The 22,211-nt window shown below is 45.1% G+C and overlaps 1 protein-coding gene across 3 annotated transcripts in view; it reads left to right on the forward strand.

Annotated features, from left to right (window-relative positions):
• ARHGAP26 (Rho GTPase activating protein 26) overlaps positions 1-22,211 on the forward strand; it is a 270,292-nt gene that overhangs the window by 168,714 nt on the left and 79,367 nt on the right. For 2 of the 3 annotated variants that reach the window (XM_069971820.1, XM_069971829.1), the window contains exon 19: positions 6,547-6,685. In XM_069971820.1, coding sequence (XP_069827921.1) covers positions 6,547-6,685 — 139 coding nt within the window. Of the gene's footprint in view, positions 1-6,546; positions 6,686-15,798; positions 15,844-22,211 lie in introns of those variants that run through there. The other variant, XM_069971833.1, reaches the window with a different exon arrangement.

Here is a 22,211-nt window from a genome sequence, read left to right on the forward strand (position 1 = left end):
GGCTGGAGGGAGAGCGGGAGGTCCGGGAGAGAGGACGGAGGAGAAGGCTGGAGGGAGAGCGGGAGGTCCGGGAGAGAGGACTGAGGAGAGGGAGAGCGGGATGTCCGGGAGAGGAGACGGGAGCTGCACAGAGGAGAGCGGGATGTCCGGGAGAGCGGGAGGTCACGGAGAGAGGAGGACGGAGAAGGCTGGAGGTGGGGAGGATGAAGAGGGAGAGCGGGGGTCTGTGAGATCCGGGAGAGGAGGCCGGGGGAAGTGCAGCACATGTGAGGATCCAGCCGGCTGGCAGGTGGGGGAGGTGGCCGGGGCTGAGAGGAGCAGATAAGATCGGCTGTAGTGTGTGGGATCCTGTGTAACCTCCTCTTCTCTTCCTCCGCAATCTTGGTAACTGGTGTAGCAGAGCTGTCTTAGTGATGGGTGGTGCAGCAGAGCTGTCTTAGTGATAGCTGATGTAGCAGAGCTGTCTCAGTGATGGGTGGTGCAGCAGAGCTGTCTCAGTGATGGGTGGTGCAGCTGAGCTGTCTTAGTGATGGGTGGTGCAGCAGAGCTGTCTTAGTGATAGCTGATGTAGCAGAGCTGTCTTAGTGGTGGGTGGTGCAGGAGAGCTGTCTTAGTGATGGGTGGTGCAGGAGAGCTGTCTTAGTGATGGGTGGTGTAGCAGAGCTGTCTTAGTGATGGGTGGTGCAGCAGAGCTGTCTTAGTGATAGCTGATGTAGCAGAGCTGTCTTAGTGATAGCTGATGTAGCAGAGCTGTCTTAGTGATAGCTGATGTAGCAGAGCTGTCTTAGTGATAGCTGATGTAGCAGAGCTGTCTTAGTGATAGCTGATGTAGCAGAGCTGTCTTAGTGATAGCTGATGTAGCAGAGCTGTCTTAGTGATAGCTGATGTAGCAGAGCTGTCTTAGTGATAGCTGATGTAGCAGAGCTGTCTTAGTGATAGCTGATGTAGCAGAGCTGTCTTAGTGATAGCTGATGTAGCAGAGCTGTCTTAGTGTTATCTGATGCAGCAGAGCTGTCTTAGTGTTATCTGATGCAGCAGAGCTGTCTTAGTGTTATCTGATGTAGCAGAGCTGTCTTAGTGATAGCTGATGTAGCAGAGCTGTCTTAGTGATAGCTGATGTAGCAGAGCTGTCTTAGTGATAGCTGATGTAGCAGAGCTGTCTTAGTGTTATCTGATGCAGCAGAGCTGTCTTAGTGTTATCTGATGCAGCAGAGCTGTCTTAGTGTTATCTGATGCAGCAGAGCTGTCTTAGTGATAGCTGATGTAGCAGAGCTGTCTTAATGATAGCTGATGTAGCAGAGCTGTCTTAGTGATAGCTGATGTAGCAGAGCTGTCTTAGTGATAGCTGATGTAGCAGAGCTGTCTTAGTGATAGCTGATGTAGCAGAGCTGTCTTAGTGATAGCTGATGTAGCAGAGCTGTCTTAGTGATAGCTGATGTAGCAGAGCTGTCTTAGTGATAGCTGATGTAGCAGAGCTGTCTTAGTGATAGCTGATGTAGCAGAGCTGTCTTAGTGATAGCTGATGTAGCAGAGCTGTCTTAGTGATAGCTGATGTAGCAGAGCTGTCTTAGTGATAGCTGATGCAGCAGAGCTGTCTTAGTGATATCGGATGCAGCAGAGCTGTCTTAGTGATATCGGATGTAGCAGAGCTGTCTTAGTGATAGCTGATGTAGCATAGCTGTCTTAGTGATAGCTGATGTAGCAGAGCTGTCTTAGTGATATCGGATGTAGCAGAGCTGTCTTAGTGATAGCTGATGCAGCAGAGCTGTCTTAGTGATAGCTGATGCAGCAGAGCTGTCTTCGTGATAGCTGATGCAGCAGAGCTGTCTTAGTGATAGCTGATGTAGCAGAGCTGTCTTAGTGATATCGGATGTAGCAGAGCTGTCTTAGTGATAGCTAATGCAGCAGAGCTGTCTTAGACAGATATCACTAACTTTATTTTTAACACAATAAAATAAAAATAGTCCAAAAATTGGTATCACTGTAATAGTGCAGGGGTATTATATTTCTACCACTGTATTTTGTTTTGTTTTTTTATACTTTACTAAGTATCGAACTGGTATTGAGTATCGAAATAAAAAAGTAAGTATCGGTATCGAACTCAAAATTCTGGTATCGTGACATCACTACTGGACAGTAAGGGTTGCTTCAAACGTAATAAACCAGAGCCTCTAACCTGTCCAGCCCAGCCGCCGATTTCCATCTCCTGCTGATCTGTATCTCCCTGTTTCTGTGAAGTTACTGCAATGTTGCAGGAACTTTGCGATACAGGACACTAGCTAGAGATGGGGAGCAGAGTCTGTGCTGGCCCAGGATGGGGGAGTGACACTCTTTTTTTGTTTGCAGCACCCCCTCCTGCCCAACATTTTCTTTTTTTCACGGACAATACCTTTTACGTAACACATGCACTTCCTTTCAGTTACTACCTATAGAGATTAAAAAATGCACTGCATCTTTACAATTCTGTATTGCTACCCTACTAGGGAAGTGCTTTTCGCGGTCTCTCAGACCATACACTTGAATAGCTAAACAACAAGGCTGCGGAAGATCTCTATCAGAGGTGCCTAAGGTGGATTGCACTAAATACTTTGCAATTTGAGAACAGATGAGCTGGAGCACAAAAGGTGCAGGGCTTTTCTCTTCACTACATGGGCAGATAACATATGCAGTACAGGACTGGAAAAAAGGAAAACAGAGATACCAGATTTATTGTTTCCAGCCTACATTGTACAGCAGTGCATTGTCCATCCTATAGCAGACATCCTTGTATGTGCCAGTAATCATTCCTTTTGCACTCAGTAACAATTCTGGCACTTGTATTGTTAGATCTAGTAGGTTTTCCTTGGCTACTCGACATTCGGCATGTTCAATCAGTGACACAATTGTTGTTCTTAGGCTTTCTACCAGTAGGCTTTTTTCACCACCTCAGCAATCCGTGTTGTTTTTTATGGTCATTCCTGGCCTTATAATAGTTTACAACCAAAAAATAGTGGTTTCAGATGTGGGATTATCTGGAAGAAAGTTGATAAACATCATGATGGGTGTTTGAGAGAAAGGAAATATTCTGATTTGTTAATGCTTATTTTTCAGCACTCTTTTTGTCCAAATGCATTTTGTTGGCATGCTGTGTGGCCTGCACAGAGGACATTTCAAAGAGAGTCTGATCTCTGAGCTCCGTCTCTTGTGAAAAGTGCTCTAGCATGAAATTGTTGAAAAGTGAACAGAAACTCTCTTAAAGGGGTATTCCAGCCTTAGGGCCCATTCATGGCCCATTGTGTGTAATTTCAAACTAAGTCTGCGTCATGGACCACGCTTAAAGTTCTGCCTGTCAATTCTTTGGATGGAAGGCGGAGTACGTGTGAGACATCCTATTTAATCAATGGGACAGACTGTGCTTGAAATTCTGTGCAAATTCCTTAGTGTAAAATGACCCCAAGGGTACGTTCACACTGAACGACTTGCAGCGAAAATCTCGCTGCGAGTTTTGCAGCGAGTTCCGCTACGAGCTAAGGTCCTGGCAGGTCCTGTGCATACATACTCGCAGTGGTCTGAAAGACATTACCTGTCTCCTTGCTGCAATCAGTGGCTGCGGCTGGTCAACTCACTGATTGGCTGGGCGGGAGAGCAGGAAGCCGGGACCCCGTGCAGCAACGAGACAGGTAATGTATACAGAATGCAGGAGCCGATGAAGGGGTTAAAGGGAACCTGTCACCCCTCGTGCCGGGGTGACAGGCTCCCGACCCCCCGTTAGAGCCCCATAGACTTACCTAATCCCGCCGGGTCCCGCTTCTGGAGGTGGTCGGGTGATGAAGATCTCAGCCGCTGCAGCCCGGCGCGCGTGCTGAGAGATGAGTCCAACGCTCATAGAGAATGACGGAGCGCTGGACTCTCCTGTCATTCTCTATGAGCGTTGGACTCATCTCTCAGCGCGCGCCGGGCTGCAGCGGCTGAGATCTTCATCACCCGACCACCTCCAGAAGCGGGACCCGGCGGGATTAGGTAAGTATATGGGGCTCTACGGGGGGTGACAGGTTCCCTTTAAGGGGGCGGCTGATTACATACTCGCAGCGGTCTGAAAGATGTATGCACAGGACCTTAGCTCGTATCGGATCTCACTGCAAAATTCGTAGCAAGATTGCCACTGCGAGTCGTTCAGTGTGAACATACCCTTAGAGTAAAAATTGATATGCTGTTGGGGCAGGGAATAAAAAAAAGTTCCGTGCTACTAACCTGCATTTCCTGTTTACCTCCAACTGGTCCCTCAATCTTCTCTTCCTGCTTTTGAGACGAATACTCTTAGCAAAGTCTCTGAGGCGCCAGATCTAGCTTGAGTGAGTAGGACCTGCTCAGAGCACTCCTTTTAGAAGCAGAAAGAAGAGAGATGATGGTGGACTAGACAGAGGCAAATGTGAGAAGCAGAGGACCAGGACTAGGTTAGTATTTTTTATTCTTTCTATTCCCCTCCCCTAACCACAGCAAGGAATTCATTCTAATATTAACTCTAACACCCCTTTAATATTAGGTCAATAGGCCAGAATAAATGCTGCAAGATTTCAGGATTATTTTATCAGATGGTGAAAAGGAAAATTAGAAAAACACCAAAAATTCTTTAAAAATATGAATAACAAAAGACTTGATTTAAACAATGAGTCACTGTATAATGACACAATCATTTTAAAGCCACGTTCACACACTATATTTTTACAATAAACTACGGCTGTTATTGCAAGTTGCAACAACGGCCGCTGTTTGTTGACAGTGCACTTACATTGTAGTGTATAGAAGACCAGCCGTAGTGTATACACACTGTCTACATTACGGACGATGTTCCATTGGCTACAAAAATAAACTGACATTTCTTTTTTGTGCGGCCGTATAAAAAAAGCTCCCGGCTCCCGGACGTACTTTACGGCTCCCGGACGTACTTTACATTGTGTTCTATGGCTAATAGCAGTGCGGCACACCCAAATGTGCCTGCATTCCAATTAAAATGAATTGATTTTGTTATCCATGATGTTGAACATCTGAGAGATTGGCCGTTGTTTTGACACCTCAAACACTGGCCAAGTGAAACAACAGCTGATGTTCATGCCTTGTGGGAATAGGGCCAAAAGGTACATTTTTTAAAGGGTTGCATTCAAATCTTTCATCCAGCCACAGGATGTGAATATTGGAATTGTATACCCCAGAGGCAGCCCTTATAACTGCATTGAGAGGCAAGGCACAGGTCGAGCTGACTTTTACCACAGTAGATGGTATCCAACATTGAAGTTCTTATCTCCACAGGGAACTTCTATCCTGGGAGGTTGTTTGGTTGTAAAATAATTCACTACTGGATGTCCAGTCAAAATATTTCTATATATTATACAGATTTATACCTACGTATTTGTGTGCATATTCATCCAACTACCTCTATTATGGACTCTTCAAGGTAATGCCAGGATTTGGACAGTAGTAGCAATATTAAGACAGAACAGTCTTAGGCTGTGTTCACGCTGTGAGTTTGTGTTGCATTGTTAAAAATGTGTTTTCTGTTTTGATCAGTAAATTCCTATGAGTCTAAATGAGTTCACCTATGAAAAGGAACATGCATGGTAAAAATGCAACAGAAATGCATAGTGTGAACACAGCCTAATATGACTTCTCCTATTGTGATCCAAATCTAGTTCTGGCGTGAAAACCTTACTAACAAATCTGTTTGAAACCTGAACTTCTGAAAATCCTAAGGGGCTGCTGATTTGCGGTGATTTGTACATTAGGAAAAGCATTTATTTTTGGCACCCAAAAAAGCTTGAATCTGTGAATAATTACAGCTTAAAACACATTTGCTGTGTTACAAGTTTGTGTTATCAGTTTGCGTTTTCCTTCTCAGTAATATATTTGTCAGCCATGAAGTTGGGTGTTTTTCTTTTCTTCTTTTTTTTGTTTAATTCCTTGGAGGCAGATATTATTATTCTTACACATGTTACACAAAAGCATTTAATAAAAAAAATAGAAACATTTCTTTTTACCTAATAAGGCACTGCTGTTCTCAGGGAAATAAAAAGCCAAAAGACCGCACTTTTTTTTTCTAAATGACCAAAAGGAAACATTTTTGTGAACATTACTAGGGCTATTCTAAATTCTAACAGCAGTCGTAGCAGGTGTGTAAAAGGCTTTTTTGGAATTCTAAAGGCAGAAAGTCCGCATCCACGCTACTGTCTCTGCGATAGCAGGTGTATAGATGTTTGTTTTGTATGTGTAAATAGTGAATTACACTGCCCCATTGAACTAGGTCTTCACATGGGAAATTGGCTAAAACTGGACTGAAATATCTCATACTGTAAGTGTTTTTTTTATTTGACCTTTTTGTATGTTCCTGTACGTAGCTGTAGCAACTGCATTGCAATGCAACTGCATTGAAAGAACTGAAAAATGTTTGACTTATTCATTTTAGTTTCTTATAGTGCTTTTCGTTTAGTAGCTGTGTGCTGCAACATATTTTTCTGCCATTTCCCCTCTGTGTCTTATAACCAGCTGACCCCGTGAATCTTATTTTATTTATAGATGTTTTCCACAGTGCCGGAGATGCCACAGCCAAACTCCCAGCTGCATTTGTCTCGTAAAAGGAGCACTGACTCAAAGCCGCCTTCCTGCAGCGAGAGGCCGTTAACACTTTTCCACACGTCACATTCCGCAGAGAAAGGTGGGCGTTTCAGAGACTCCCCGTTTTAGCTATTGTAAATGTCTATAGATTGTTTAGCTAAAATATGTTGCAATTGTTAAGTACCATAATGGTTTTAATATCTACCTATTGGTAATTTCATATAAGGGTAAAGAATATTGATGCGATCAGCGCCTGCATTCCTTAGAGGGAACACTATTACAATGGATCCAAAGGGAATGGACATCCAATGTACTGGTTTATACACCTCATTTAAAAGACATTTGAAGCTTTTCTCTGTGTTTCCCCAAAGAGAAATAAGTTCTCTTTAAACCCAAAGAGAGCAAACAGCAGTGGTCAGGTGTAATAGGTTGTTAACCAATCCCCTAACAAAGACGTTTAGGGGAACCAAAAAGGGCAGATAAAGGCAATTGTGAAAATGTGTTTATTAATTTTTGCTTTGTGTTTATTATGGTGAAAAAAAAAATCTTTCCATAGGTCTTTATAAAGAATTGTTTTGTTTTTCATTTATTTTTTGGATTCTCAATGTTTTGAGAATAACCACCAGGCAGAGCTCAGCTTTCATTCCTCATATTGCTCTGATAAAAAGGAAGGCGAGGTCTGATTGCCATGGACAACAAAGAGAATCTTACTATAAGACATCTTCATAAATCTCCCCTATTGTGCATTAATGATTTGCTGACCAAAAACTTATGCTTACAGTTACTAGACATCTATTGGCACCCCACCCAGGTTACCAATGGCACCAGTGGGGTAACAGAGGAACCTCCCTCTATTAAATAGATTAGAGGCTGCATTTGAGGTTTAGGTTAGTTTTAATCTTAACCATTGCAGCTAACATGTTATAGGCGGCACAGGCAGTTTTAGTGCCAAAGCTATACATACCATATATCTGGACCCCAAAATGTGCAAAGGCTCTCACAATCTCAACATATATTTATGTCATGGTGTCTGACTATATTAAAATTTATGGTGCAATGCAACTAAAAGGGGAAAGTGTTCCTTTTAAATACAGTGGTACCTCGGTTCTCAAACTGCTTGGAACTCAAACTGTATTTTCAAGGAAAGTTTGCTTTGGTTCTAAAACTCTTGCCCTGTTCTCAAACACTTTTTGCACCCCCAGTCTTGAAGTACTCAGTATCTGAAAGTTTTTGCGAGCATGGATAGTGGGTTGTACCTGGTGAGTTTAGCACTGGTGAGGCTTCACATACAGTACTGTATAAGACTGTTGGAGGGCATATACAGTACAGTAGTAGTACAGTCAGTGCACCAGGGCCGTCTTAACCGCATTATGGGCCCCTGGGCAGAGGTGCGAATTGGGTCCCCCACGGCCGCCGCCATCAAACCCCCCCCATCTTTGCAACCCCTCCCCTAGCCAGTACAATTACTTCTGACCCCCCCTACACACACACTACCCCCATCTGCCCCCCCCCTACACACACACTACCCCCATCTGCCCCCCCTACACACACACTACTCATCTGCCCCCCCTACACACACACTACACTCATCTGCCCCCCCTACACACACACTTCACTCATCTGCCCCCCTCTACACACACCCTACCCCCATCTTACCCCCCCTACACACACACTACCCCATCTGACCCCCCCTACACACACACACACACACACACTACCCCATCTGACCCCCCTACACACACACACTACCCCCATCTGCCCCCCCTAAAAACACACTACCCCCATCTTCCCCCCCTCCTCCCCCTAAACACACACTACCCCATCCTCCTCCCCTACCCCCATCCTCCTCCTACACACACACACACACACACAACCCCCACCTGACCCATACACGCACACACTACCCCCATCCTCCTCCTCCTCCACACACTACCCCCATCCTCCTCCACACACTACCCCCATCCTCCTACACACACTACCCCATCCTCCTACACACACTACCCCCATCCTCCTACACACACTCCCCCCATCCTCCTACACACACTACCCCCATCCTCCTACACACACTACCCCCATCCTCCTACACACACTACCCCCATCCTCCTACACACACTACCCCCATCCTCCTACACACACTACCCCCATCCTCCTACACACACTACCCCCATCCTCCTATACACACACTACCCCCATCCTCCTCCTCCACACACTACCCCCATCCTCCTCCTACACACACTACCCCCATCCTCCTCCTCCTCCTACACACACTACCCCCATCCTCCTCCTTCTCCTACACACACTACCCCCATCCTCCTCCTCCACACACTACCCCCATCCTCCTCCTCCACACACTACCCCCATCCTCCTCCTCCACACACTACCCCCATCCTCCTCCTCCTCCTACACACACTACCCCCATCCTCCTCCTCCTACACACACTACCCCATCCTCCTCCTCCTACACACACTACCCCTATCCTCCTCCTCCTACACACACTACCCCATCCTCCTACACACACTACCCCCATCCTCCTCATACACACACTACCCCCATCCTCCTCATACACACACTACCCCCATCCTCCTCCTCCTACACACACTACCCCCATCCTCCTCATACACACACTACCCCCATCCTCCTCATACACACACTACCCCCATCCTCCTCCTCCTACACACACTACCCCCATCCTCCTCCTCCTACACACACTACCCCCATCCTCCTCCACACACTACCCCCATCCTCCTCCTCCTCCTACACACACTACCCCCATCCTCCTCCTCCTACACACACTACCCCCATCCTCCTCCTTTTACACACACTACCCCATCCTCCTCCTTTTACACACATTACCCCCATCCTCCTCATACACACACTACCCCCATCCTCCTCCTCCTCCTCCTACACACATTACCCCCATCCTCCTCCTCCTCCTACACACACTACCCCCATCCTCCTCCTCCTACACACACTACCCCCATCCTCCTCCTCCTCCTACACACACTACCCCCATCCTCCTCCTCCACACACTACCCCATCCTCCTCCTCCACACACTACCCCCATCCTCCTCCTCCTACACACACTACCCCCATCCTCCTCCTCCTACACACACTACCCCCATCCTCCTCCTCCTACACACACTACCCCCATCCTCCTCCTACACACACTACCCCCATCCTCCTCCTACACACACTACCCCCATCCTCCTCCTCCTACACACACTACCCCCATCCTCCTCCTCCTACACACACTACCCCCATCCTCCTCCACACACTACCCCCATCCTCCTCCTCCTCCTACACACACTACCCCCATCCTCCTCCTCCTACACACACTACCCCCATCCTCCTCCTTTTACACACACTACCCCATCCTCCTCCTTTTACACACATTACCCCCATCCTCCTCATACACACACTACCCCCATCCTCCTCCTCCTCCTCCTACACACATTACCCCCATCCTCCTCCTCCTCCTACACACACTACCCCCATCCTCCTCCTCCTACACACACTACCCCCATCCTCCTCCTCCTCCTACACACACTACCCCCATCCTCCTCCTCCACACACTACCCCATCCTCCTCCTCCACACACTACCCCCATCCTCCTCCTCCTACACACACTACCCCCATCCTCCTCCTCCTACACACACTACCCCCATCCTCCTCCTCCTACACACACTACCCCCATCCTCCTCCTACACACACTACCCCCATCCTCCTCCTACACACACTACCCCCATCCTCCTCCTCCTACACACACTACCCCCATCCTCCTCCTCCTACACACACTACCCCCATCCTCCTCCTCCTACACACACTACCCCCATCCTCCTCCTCCTACACACACTACCCCCATCCTCCTCCTCCTACACACACTACCCCCATCCTCCTCCTTTTACACACACTACCCCCATCCTCCTCCTTTTACACACACTACCCCCATCCTCCTCATACACACACTACCCCATCCTCATCCTCCTTATACACACACTTCCCCCATCCTCCTACACACACTACCCCCATCCTCCTCCTCCTACACACACACTACTATCCCCATCCTCCTCCTCCTACACACACACATTACCCCCATCCTCCTACACACACATTACCCCCATCCTCCTCCTACACACACTACTACCCCCATCCTTCTCCTCCTACACACACACACACATTACCCCTATCCTCCTCCTACACACACTACTACCCCCATCCTCCTCCTACACACACACACACACATTACCCCTATCCTCCTCCTCCTCCTACACACACACACACACACTACTACCCCCATCCTCCTCCTCCTACACACATTACCCCCATCCTCCTCCTCCACACACATTACCCCCATCCTCCTCCTCCACACACATTACCCCCATCCTCCTCCTCCGACACACACTACTACCCCCATCATCCTCCTACACACACACACACACACTGCCACCCCCCGGCCGCCAACACTATTCCCCACACACTATCCCTGCAGACCGCCATCCCCCCGCCCCAAACACACACAGTAATCCTCCCGGGGGTTACAATACTCACCCCCGTGGCCGTGCAGCAGTCTGAGGTAAAGGAGCGCGGCGGGGGAGAAGCCTCACGCCGCTACAGCTACTTGTGGACAGGAGAGAGGCGGGGCCGGAGCGTGCGGCCGTCCACTGCGGCCCTCCGTCCAATGAAGAGTGGGGTGATGACGTCACGATGGTGTCCGGACGTACGACGGCACTAAGTGATGCCGGCTGATCCCGCTCCCGCCGAGGTAACAGCAGCATGGGGCCTCTGATAGTGATCTCTCACAGGCCCCGGCTGCTGTTATTTCGGCGCTGGCAGGATCAAAAAGACTTTCGGGGCCACCTCGGACGCAAGGGCCCCCGGGCAGCCGCCTACCTTGCCCAATGGGTAAGACGGCCCTGCAGTGCACCACCATCTACCATCTGTTACAGTGCTTGGGGGGGGGGGGGCTCTATACAGTAAAGGATGAGTGAGGAGTTAGTGACTGCTGTACTATAATTGCTGGTTTTGTTGAATATTTCTTGTGTATAATGTCCTGTACAGTATAGTGCTGTTCTGTAATGTCCTGTACAGTGTATATAGTGCTGCTCTGTAATGTCCTGTACAGTATAGTGCTGTTCTGTAATGTACTGTACAGTATAGTGCTGTTCTGTAATGTACTGTACAGTATAGTGCTGTTCTGTAATGTCCTGTACAGTATATAGTGCTGTTCTGTAATGTACTGTACAGTATAGTGCTGTTCTGTAATGTCCTGTACAGTATAGTGCTGCTCTGTAATGTACTGTACAGTATATAGTGCTGTTCTGTAATGTACTGTACAGTATAGTGCTGCTCTGTAATGTACTGTACAGTATATAGTGCTGTTCTGTAATGTCCTGTACAGTATAGTGCTGTTCTGTAATGTACTGTACAGTATAGTGCTGTTCTGTAATGTCCTGTACAGTATAGTGCTGCTCTGTAATGTCCTGTACAGTATATAGTGCTGCTCTGTAATGTCCTGTACAGTATAGTGCTGTTCTGTAATGTACTGTACAGTATAGTGCTGCTCTGTAATGTCCTGTACAGTATATAGTGCTGTTCTGTAATGTACTGTACAGTATAGTGCTGCTCTGTAATGTCCTGTACAGTATATAGTGCTGTTCTGTAATGTCCTGTACAGTATAGTGCTGTTCTGTAATGTCCCGTACAGTATATAGTGCTGCTCTGTAATGTCCTGTACAGTATATAGTGCTGTTCTGTAATGTCCTGTATAGTATAGTGTTGTTCTGTAATGTCCTGTACAGTATATAGTGCTGCTCTGTAATGTCCTGTACAGTATAGTGCTGCTCTGTAATGTACTGTACAGTATAGTGCTGTTCTGTAATGTCCTGTACAGTATATAGTGCTGCTCTGTAATGTCCTGTACAGTATAGTGCTGCTCTGTAATGTCCTGTACAGTATAGTGCTGTTCTGTAATGTACTGTACAGTATAGTGCTGCTCTGTAATGTACTGTACAGTATAGTGCTGTTCTGTAATGACCTGTACAGTATATAGTGCTGCTCTGTAATGTACTGTACAGTATAGTGCTGCTCTGTAATGTCCTGTACAGTATATAGTGCTGCTCTGTAATGTCCTGTACAGTAGTGCTGCTCTGTAATGTCCTGTACAGTATATAGTGCTGTTCTGTACAGTATAGTGCTGCTCTGTAATGTCCTGTACAGTATATAGTGCTGCTCTGTAATGTACTGTGCAGTATATAGTGCTGTTCTGTAATGTACTGTACAGTATATAGTGCTGCTCTGTAAGGTCCTGTACAGTAGTGCTGCTCTGTAATGTCCTGTACAGAATAGTGCTGCTCTGTAATGTACTGTACATTATAGTGCTGCTCTGTAATGTCCTGTACAAAATAGTGCTGTTCTGTAATATACCGTGCACTTTTCAATGTAATATATGGGTACTGTAGGTAATTATTGGTGGCTGCTGGAACCAATTAAACACTTTTACATTATTTCCTATAGGAAGACACTGCTCGATTCTCAAACTGCCTTCTGGAAACAATTACTGTACGTTTGAGAACCGAGGGGTGTGTGTGTGTGTGTGTGTGTGTGTGTATGAATGTATAGTATATTATATGTATGTGTGTGTGTGTGTATATATATATATATATATATATATATATATATATATATATATATATATATATTTATTTATATTTATGAAGGAAGAGTAGAGGCAAATTAGGAGGAGGCAAGTGGAATAACCATGACCCTTTAAGTAGAAAAGGAAAGGGTAATATATACAATAGGTTAAAACTTTTATTTTTCCGCCTGCTACTGTAGTGAGATCATTTCTTCTTGCTTAATAATCGCTCTTGCATATGAATTTTAAGAAGAGCCGTTTAAAAAAGCAAAACTGTACTCTCTGTGGCCTGATTTTTACAGATGGCTTTTCTGCAGAGACGTGGGAAGAATTATTAAAATGTTTTCTTGCATGCCTACTTTGGTAATTTCTTGAGTCTTCAGTGAAAGCTGGATTCAATCAGAACTGCTTTAATATCTCAGTCTGCAAACAGTCATCACCCTGGATTGTATAAACTTCTCATGCTTTAAATGTTTTCTGAGTGTCTTATACTGTCCTAAACCTATGCAAGGGTTATGGCTGACAGACATACTAGAGTACATTAAAATACAAGAATCCAGATGCACTTTTAACTGGAATGTCTCAAAATGCCCAAATGGGATTAAAGTAGGGTTTAAGAACGCCTCTTTTTTAATTTCTAGAACCAGAGTTTTAAGAGCTGTAATAGGAGCCCATTCACATTTCCATATGAAAACACTGATCAGATACAGATGCATATTGCACATATATTTTGCTGTTCTGGTAATACTGCTAAAATACGGATGTAAATAAAGAAATACAATATGCACATGCGAAGTGTGCAAAAATTCTGCATTTATGTCTATGTACAAAAAACTCTTCCAATCTGGATCTGTTGTTGATACATTTGGCAAATTGTTCATATGCTTTAAGGGTTTCTTTGTATAAAGCAGAAACCTCTGCGTTTTTTCTCATCTGTCCCTTCTACGTCTTTTTTTTGGGTCAGCTGTGTTACAACACTTGGACTTGGAAAATCTAATATGGTCGCAAATACATAAAGCATGGTCTTCTTGCCTTGTAGCCATGTTCCCTTTGTTTTTTTCTATCATTTTTTTTTCACATTGCCCCTTAATCTGTCTGATACTTTTAGTACCCCTTTCTCTTTTCCTTTTGTCCATTTGAAACATTTTTTTTCTTCTCTCTGCATTTCTTTAGTGTCCTCTCTATCTCTCGTATGCTCATGCGTCTCTCATATGCATGCAATCTCTCTCTCACTTGCATGTGTGCGTTCTCTCTCTAGTATATGGAAATGCCATTTCTTTTTCTCCAATATAGGAATCTTTGATCCTTCTCCCCCATGTGTGCTTTCCACTCTGCCTTTTTCTATGTACAATCTCTCTCTTGTATGCCTATGCTCCCTCACTTTCTTAAAATATGGTAAGTGCCTCCTAGTCAGAATATTATAATGGTTTGCTTCAGAAAAATAAAGATTTATAATGCAATTAATAATTACCGAATTCTGGTCCTAAAACTAATTGCTGTTGAAAGGTGGACATTCAGCTGAAGTAGCACTCAGGGTTGTCACTGGGCGATGTGTTTCTTGTTTGTCAGATGTGGATGGAAGTTAATTGGAAATGCAAATTGTTTGTTGCTGATGAGAAAACTGTGAAATAGGCCGATAACCTGCTGGAACTATCTCTGAGCTTAAAAGCTGTCCGAGTACCCACAATAAATGTGTAGTGTATGAAGGGAATCACGTTTCTCATCTGAGAAAGATATACAGAAAATTTAGCATGAAATTCAGAATACATTTGCAACAGTGAATATGCAAAATGCTCATTTTAACCAAAGCTTTAGAGAACAGATATGTTGAGTCATTACCAAAAGTAATTATGAAAGAATAAGGTTCGTTGTTTCTCAAAGCATATCATGTGTGGATGTTGGCAGCCATTTTCTGGCATACCTTACCACTTATTAATAGTCAGCAGCACCTGTGTGACTAGCCTGTGTAACCCATGAGTCACAGACCCTTAACTAGTGTACTGAAGGGGTTCTGCATAATTCCAAAGTGCCCATATTCAGCATTTAGATGTGAAAGCTGGATCTGTGTCTTGGCTGCTGACAGGTTTTCAAACTGTTGCTGACATGTGGGAAAACAATGCATAGAACCCTGATCAGTTTGTCATCATTTCTCTGCCAATATACAGTGTGTGTATATATGTATGTATATATATATATATATATATATATATATATATATATATATATATATATATATATATATATATATATATGAGAGATAAAGTGTTCGGATGCTATCTAGATCTAAGATGTAGAAAAAAACATGTTGCAATGATTTGCAATCATCATTATTATTATGATTTATTTTATTCACAATAGAGCATAGAACACAAATCAGCTGAAAGTTAGAGATTCTAATATGAAAAAGAATAACTTTTAGAACTTAAGAGCAAGTTGGAACTAGTTAGGAACATGTTAGATAGTCAGAGACTCGCAGAAGCAAAGTTGCGTAGTGGTTCACCAAAATTAGGAAACAATTAAAAAAAAAATAGCTTCTTCGTGTAAAATTGCAATGATTCTGAATGTACTGTCATCTACAGTTTAAAATATCATCAAATGATTCAGAGAATCCATGTGTACAAGGGGCAAGGCCGACTGTCAATATTGGATGGTCAATAAGAAGGCACAGCATTACCTTACTGCATGGGCCGAGAATGACTCCCCGTAATCGTGGTCTGTGAACACATTTCACTGTGCCATCCATAAATGCAGGCCATATGTCATCATGATCCAGATACGCTGCATCTTCTCTGGGCCAAAGCTCATTTAAAATGGACTGAGGCAAAATGGAAAACCATTGTTTGTACAGATGAATCAAGATTTAGATCTTTTTGGAAAGCATGGATGCCATGACCTATGGACTCAAGAGAAGAAGGAACATCCGGCTTATCAGTGCACAGTTCAACAACCTGCATCTCTGATGGTATGGAGTAACACTAGCGCCTATGCTTTCATCCAGAGTGTCTCTTTCAGAAAAAACCATGCATATTTAGCAAGACAATACTAAAGAACATACTGCCTCCATTACAACATGACTTCTCAGAAGAAGTATCCCCATGCTGAACAGGCCTGCTTACAAACTAGACCTTTTACTAATAGAAAATATTTGGAGTAGTACCAAATAAAAAAAAAAAAAAAATCAGTTAACCCTGATATCCTACATCAGAGAATAATGGGACAGCATGGCCATGTCTCAACTTTTCTTTTTTTTTTAAATGCGTTGATGTCCCAACATTCTCTAAAATATGGGTCTGTGAGATTTGCATATCATTGCTTTGTGTTCTTATTTACATTAAAGTTGTTGTACTACCATTACAAGTTATCCTAAACACTGTGCTGATCCTGTGATCATACACTTGTTCCGTATCCTCCAATGCCATGTTAGCACCTTTCAGTGACATATGACATTTTAAAAAGTCTAATATCCTAAAATGAAAGGGCTAATTTTTTCTAACATTGACTCCCCAAAGCAAATTAAAGGTATTAGATCTCCTAATGATGATTATTCTACCACGACCCCCCTTACACACAGACGTTTTCATGGTTCAGTCCCACTTGTCCTTCAATGAATTTCTAGACTTGGTGGATGGCACCAGGCCCATCCTGCACATATCCTGTGCTGCTGGGCTAGGCCTATAGTGTATGCCCCTGATGCTGCTGCTTTGTTACCATCTTCATGCGAATGCAGTGTTCCATTCCTGCTCTCCTGTTTTAAGGGGAATATGAGGCAAACTATACTTTTTAGAAAGAATAAACATTGATGGTTTTGCTTTATAAATGGTGATTTGGCTGAGGTCAGCAAGTCTCTTATCAGGGCTTTCACAATGATCTTACTCCAAAGTCCACTGTTGTCTGTATACATGCAGATATAGTGATAACTGTGCTTCAGAGAAACAGTGTAGTGTCAGCGCTGCTTAACACTTTGTTATACTTGTCTCGGCTTGGAGATTCACTGATCAGCTGAATAGAATTCCTTGATGGCTTTTGTAGATGCCTGAAAGTCATTCTTCTCCCTTCAACTAAGCAGTGATGTAGACCAGGCCGGTTACTGCCCACTCTCTGGAACCTCAAGTTTCTTTACCAGGTGGAGGGTTATAAAGATTATAAAGAGGATTTAGTAAAATCTGTAAAGTCCTCTTGATTTCCTGCACTGATCTCTATCATGCTTACAGTACAGGAAAATGAAGAAATTGCATTTAGTCTGACAATTATGACCAGTCTATGCATTCAAAGCTTTCTGGACAGTGCTAGAGCCTGGAGCTGTTTTTAAAAGAATCCTTGCACCACCATGGACTCTAGACCACCTGAAACATTAACTTCTTTCTTGTTCCTTTATTTAAAATCATTGAAACATAAGGTAATAACATAATCGGTAAATAATAAAAACTAAACATGATATCTCAAGTAAGTAAACTGTGTATAATAACTTTTACCTATTTCATGGCAAGTGTACTTGTATTCCAAAATAACAAAACTTTTAGGTAAATTGTACATTGCAAGGGAGAGAGATTAATGGTCTGTCCATAGGATCTTTAAACAGACATCAGTCAGACATAATTAATTGGCACTTGTGCACATTTATTACAACCCTAGCTTTCTTTATTATGACCCAAAAGATTTTGATTTTCACTACATCTAGATTTTTTTCTATGGATTACTTGCCGTTGTTCCATCCGTTAAGAACTTAAATGGGATACTGTACATTTTGAAATGCCTATGGAGATCAGGATTGTTCAGTAGTGTTTCCAAAGAGACTTATACAATGAAACATGCTATTTTGTTCTACCACAAAACAGTGTACCTTAGGATGGGTCCACCTTTAATTGAATAGTGAGCCTTCCACAACCTGTAAACCATAGGGTAGCTTCACACACCCTATCGCAGCGGATTTTCTGCTGTAGATCTACACCAGATTTGATCTAAATAACTGAAAACAGCAACAAATCTGCTGTGGATCCTGTACGTGTGAATGCACCCATACTTTGTTTTGACTTTTGTAATTTAATATAAATCAAAACATTATAATAGGGGTATTGCCAGTGTAAACTGCTGAGCTTTGCATTGTTCTCAGGAATCATGGAGCTTGAATGAAGGGTTGCCTGTATGTGCACTGTGCTTAATTTATTTAGATAGCAATTTTTCTATGTTCTCTGCCAGACTCCCACCGATCACAAACATACCCTGAAGCATTATTGGTAGTGAAGGACCCACTCTGTTGCGAGTATTGGGACAAAAATAAGGAAATACCAGGGTGGCCCGTTTTGCTTCAATGTCTAAGTTGCGAGTATTGCAACAAGACAAGAGATTACCAAAAGCCAAGTATACATCCACAGGCAGCTGTTTCAGGGTGTTTGCCCCTCATCAGTGGGGAGCAGGATTTGGGCTAACCAGTGCAATGAATAGTAGACCAACAAAACACATCAAACACTGAGCTCAGGGAGATCAGTGAAAAAAAATCCAATAGAGTACTTATTTTAGAGTCTTAATTCATACATTGCCCCATATAGAAATTTAATATGCAAAAAAGGGGTCTGTGGAGCCTGAGTTGCAAGTCTCAAAACACGGGAATAGCCAGATATCCCTCCAGGGAAGCTAAGGGAAGCTAAGGGGAGCCACCGTGGAGCCTCGCAACTGAGGCTCCACAGACCACTTTTTTGAATATTCATATTAAGTAAGTCTCAAGGTAGATTTACCACCAAACTGAGAACAAGAAGGGGCAAAGGATATTGAAAAGACTCCCTTCTTTTGGATTAACTGTATTTATGTTTTTGTTTTTTTAAAAATATATATTAACCCCTTAGTGACCGACGATACGGCTTTTTACGGCGGTCACTAAGGGTCCTTATTCTGCTGCCATCAGCTTTTTACGGCGATGGCAGAGAATAAGGCTGCGGGGCCGGGACGGCCCCCAGCCCATCCCCCCGACTACCGGAGGTAGCTGAGGGGTTGGGGCAGTGTGTGGGGTCCGTCCCGGCCCCCCCCCCCCTAACCGACGATCGCCGCTATTAACGTTATAGCAGCGGCCGTCGGTAAAGGGGATTACCGGTGCTGCCGCCGCCTTTCATCTCCCCTCGCCGTGAATCTACGGCGGGTGGAGATGAAATAAGTGTCCCCCAGACCTCAGATCAGCCCCCCCTAGACGGGCGATCACTAACCCCCCTCCCCCGGCGGTCATCATTTCCAAGATGGCCGCCGCCATCGCTGTGAACCGACTAATGTCGGTTCACAGCGATGGAAAAGTTAAAATGAATGAAAGCCCCATGCTCTCCGCCACCGGAGGTAGCGGAGAGCATGGGGCAGTCATCGGGACCCCCCTGTTGGGTCCCGGTACAAGCGATCAGCGGTATATACTATATACCGCTGATCGCTTGTACCATGTGCTCCTGGCACTTTTTACCCCCTGTCACCATGAATGATTGGTGACAGGGGATAAAAAGTGATGTCCCCCCACCCCGCAAGTCGCCCCCCACCCCCCCTGTCACCCCCGTCCCCCAGTCACACCCCCCCTTCCCCATATACTCACCTGATCCTGGAGCTCCTTCCTCCTCGACGTCCTGGCTGGTTATGAAGTGCGCATGCGCTTCACAACCAGCCAACTCTGAAAATTTAAAGTGACAGAGACCAATTTGGTCTCTGTCACTGAACTATGATTACTGAGATAGAAAATATCACAGTAATCATAGTAATACAGTGAAAATGAATATGTAAAGTACAAAAAGTGACAAACATACAAAAAAATAAAACACACACTTTTTATTATAGTAATAATTGCAGTTTACTCCCAAATTACCCCTAACCCCTCCCCAGATTACCCGTAACCACCGCACGTTGCCCGTAACCACCGCACGTTGCCCGTAACCACCGCACGTTGCCCGTAACCACCGCACATTGCCAGTGACCCCCTCCCGATTGCCCGTAACCACCCCATATTACATGTACCCACCCCAGATTACTGTCTGTAACCCTTCCAGGTTGCACATAACCCCCCCAGGTTCCCCGTAATCATGCCAGATTACATGTAACCCCCCCCAGATTGCACGTAACCACCGCGTGTTGCCTCTGACCATGCCACGATGCCTCTGACCATGCCACGATGCCTCTGACCATGCCACGATGCCTCTGACCATGCCACGATGCCTCTGACCATGCCACGATGCCTCTGACCATGCCACGATGCCTCTGACCACGCCACGATGCCTCTGACCACGCCACGATGCCTCTGACCACGCCACGATGCCTCTGACCACGCCACGATGCCTCTGACCACGCCACGATGCCTCTGACCACGCCACGTCGCCTCTGACCACGCCACGTCGCCTCTGACCACGCCACGTCGCCTCTGACCACCACACGTCGCCTCTGACCACCACACGTCGCCTCTGACCACCCCAAATTGCCATTGACCCCCTCCAGATTGCGGTGCCCATGCCAGATTACAGGTATCCACCCCACATTGCCCGTAACCACCCCACGTTGCCCGTAACCACCCCAGATTGTCAGTAAGCACTGCAGGTTGCCCGTAACCACCCCACGTTGCCCGTATCCACCCCAGATTGTCTGTAAGCACTGCAGGTTGCCCGTAACCACCCCACGTTGCCCGTAACCACCCCAGATTGTCTGTAAGCACTGCAGGTTGCCCGTAACCACCCCACGTTGCCCGTATCCACCCCAGATTGTCTGTAAGCACTGCAGGTTGCCCGTAACCACCCCACGTTTCCCGTAACCATCCCAGATTGTCTGTAAGCACAGCAGGTTGCCTGTAACCAGCCCACGTTGCCTGTAACCAGCCCACGTTGCCTGTAACCACCCCACGTTGCCGTAACCACAGCAGGTTGCCCGTGACCACCACACGTTGCCCTTAACCACCCCACGTTGCCTGTAACCACCCCACGTTGCCTGTAACCACCCCACGTTGCCGTAACCACAGCAGGTTGCCCGTGACCACCCCATGTTGTCCGTAACCACCCCAGATTACCTGTAACCACCTCAGGTTGCCCATAACCACCCCTGGTTGCCCGTAACCACCCCACATTACCTGTAATCTCATTTTTTTATTTTATTTTAGTAACTGCGCTATACTAATAACTATTACTAGCTGCGGTTTTGCTCCTGTAAATTGGCGCTCCTTCCCTTCTGAGCCCTGCTGTGTGCCTATACAGTGGTTGATGCCCACATATGGGGTACCGTTGTACTCAGGAGAACCTGCGTTACAGATTTTGGGGTACATTTTCTCTCCTGTTCCTCGTCAAATTGAGAAATTTCAAACTAAACAAACATATTATTGGAAAAATTCGAGTTTTTCATTTTTACTGGCCAATTTTGAATACTTTCCTCTAATACCTGTGGGGTAAAAATGGTCACCACACCCCAAGATGAATTCTTTGAGGGGTGCACTTTCCAAAATGGGGTGACTTTTGGGGGGAATCTATTCTGCTGACACTACAGGGGCTCTGCAAACACACCTGGTGCTCAGAAACTTCTTCAGAAAAATCTGCACTGAAAATGCTAATTGGCGCTCCTTCCCTTCTGAGCCCGGCTGTGTGCCCATGCAGTGGTTTATGCCCACATATGGGGTACCGTTCTACTCAGGAGAACCTGCGTTACATATATTGGGGTGACATTTCTCTCCTGTTCCTCGTGAAATTGAGAAATTTCAAACTAAAGGAACATATTATTGGAAAAAATCGAGTTTTTCATTTTTACTGTCTACTTTTGAATACTTTCCTCAAATACCTGTGGGGTCAAAATGCTCACCACACCCCAAAATAAATTCTTTGAGGGGTGCACTTTCCAAAATGGGGTGACTTATTGGGAGATTTTACTCTGCGGACACTACAGGGGCTCTGCAAACGCACCTGGCGCTCGGAAACTTCTTCAGCAAAATCTGCATTGAAAAAACTAATTGGCGCTCCTTCCCTTCTGAGTCCTCCTGTGTGCCCATACAGTGGTTTAC

Source organism: Dendropsophus ebraccatus, chromosome 1 (genome assembly GCF_027789765.1).
Source record: "Dendropsophus ebraccatus isolate aDenEbr1 chromosome 1, aDenEbr1.pat, whole genome shotgun sequence".
Classification (NCBI taxonomy): Eukaryota; Metazoa; Chordata; class Amphibia; order Anura; family Hylidae; genus Dendropsophus; species Dendropsophus ebraccatus.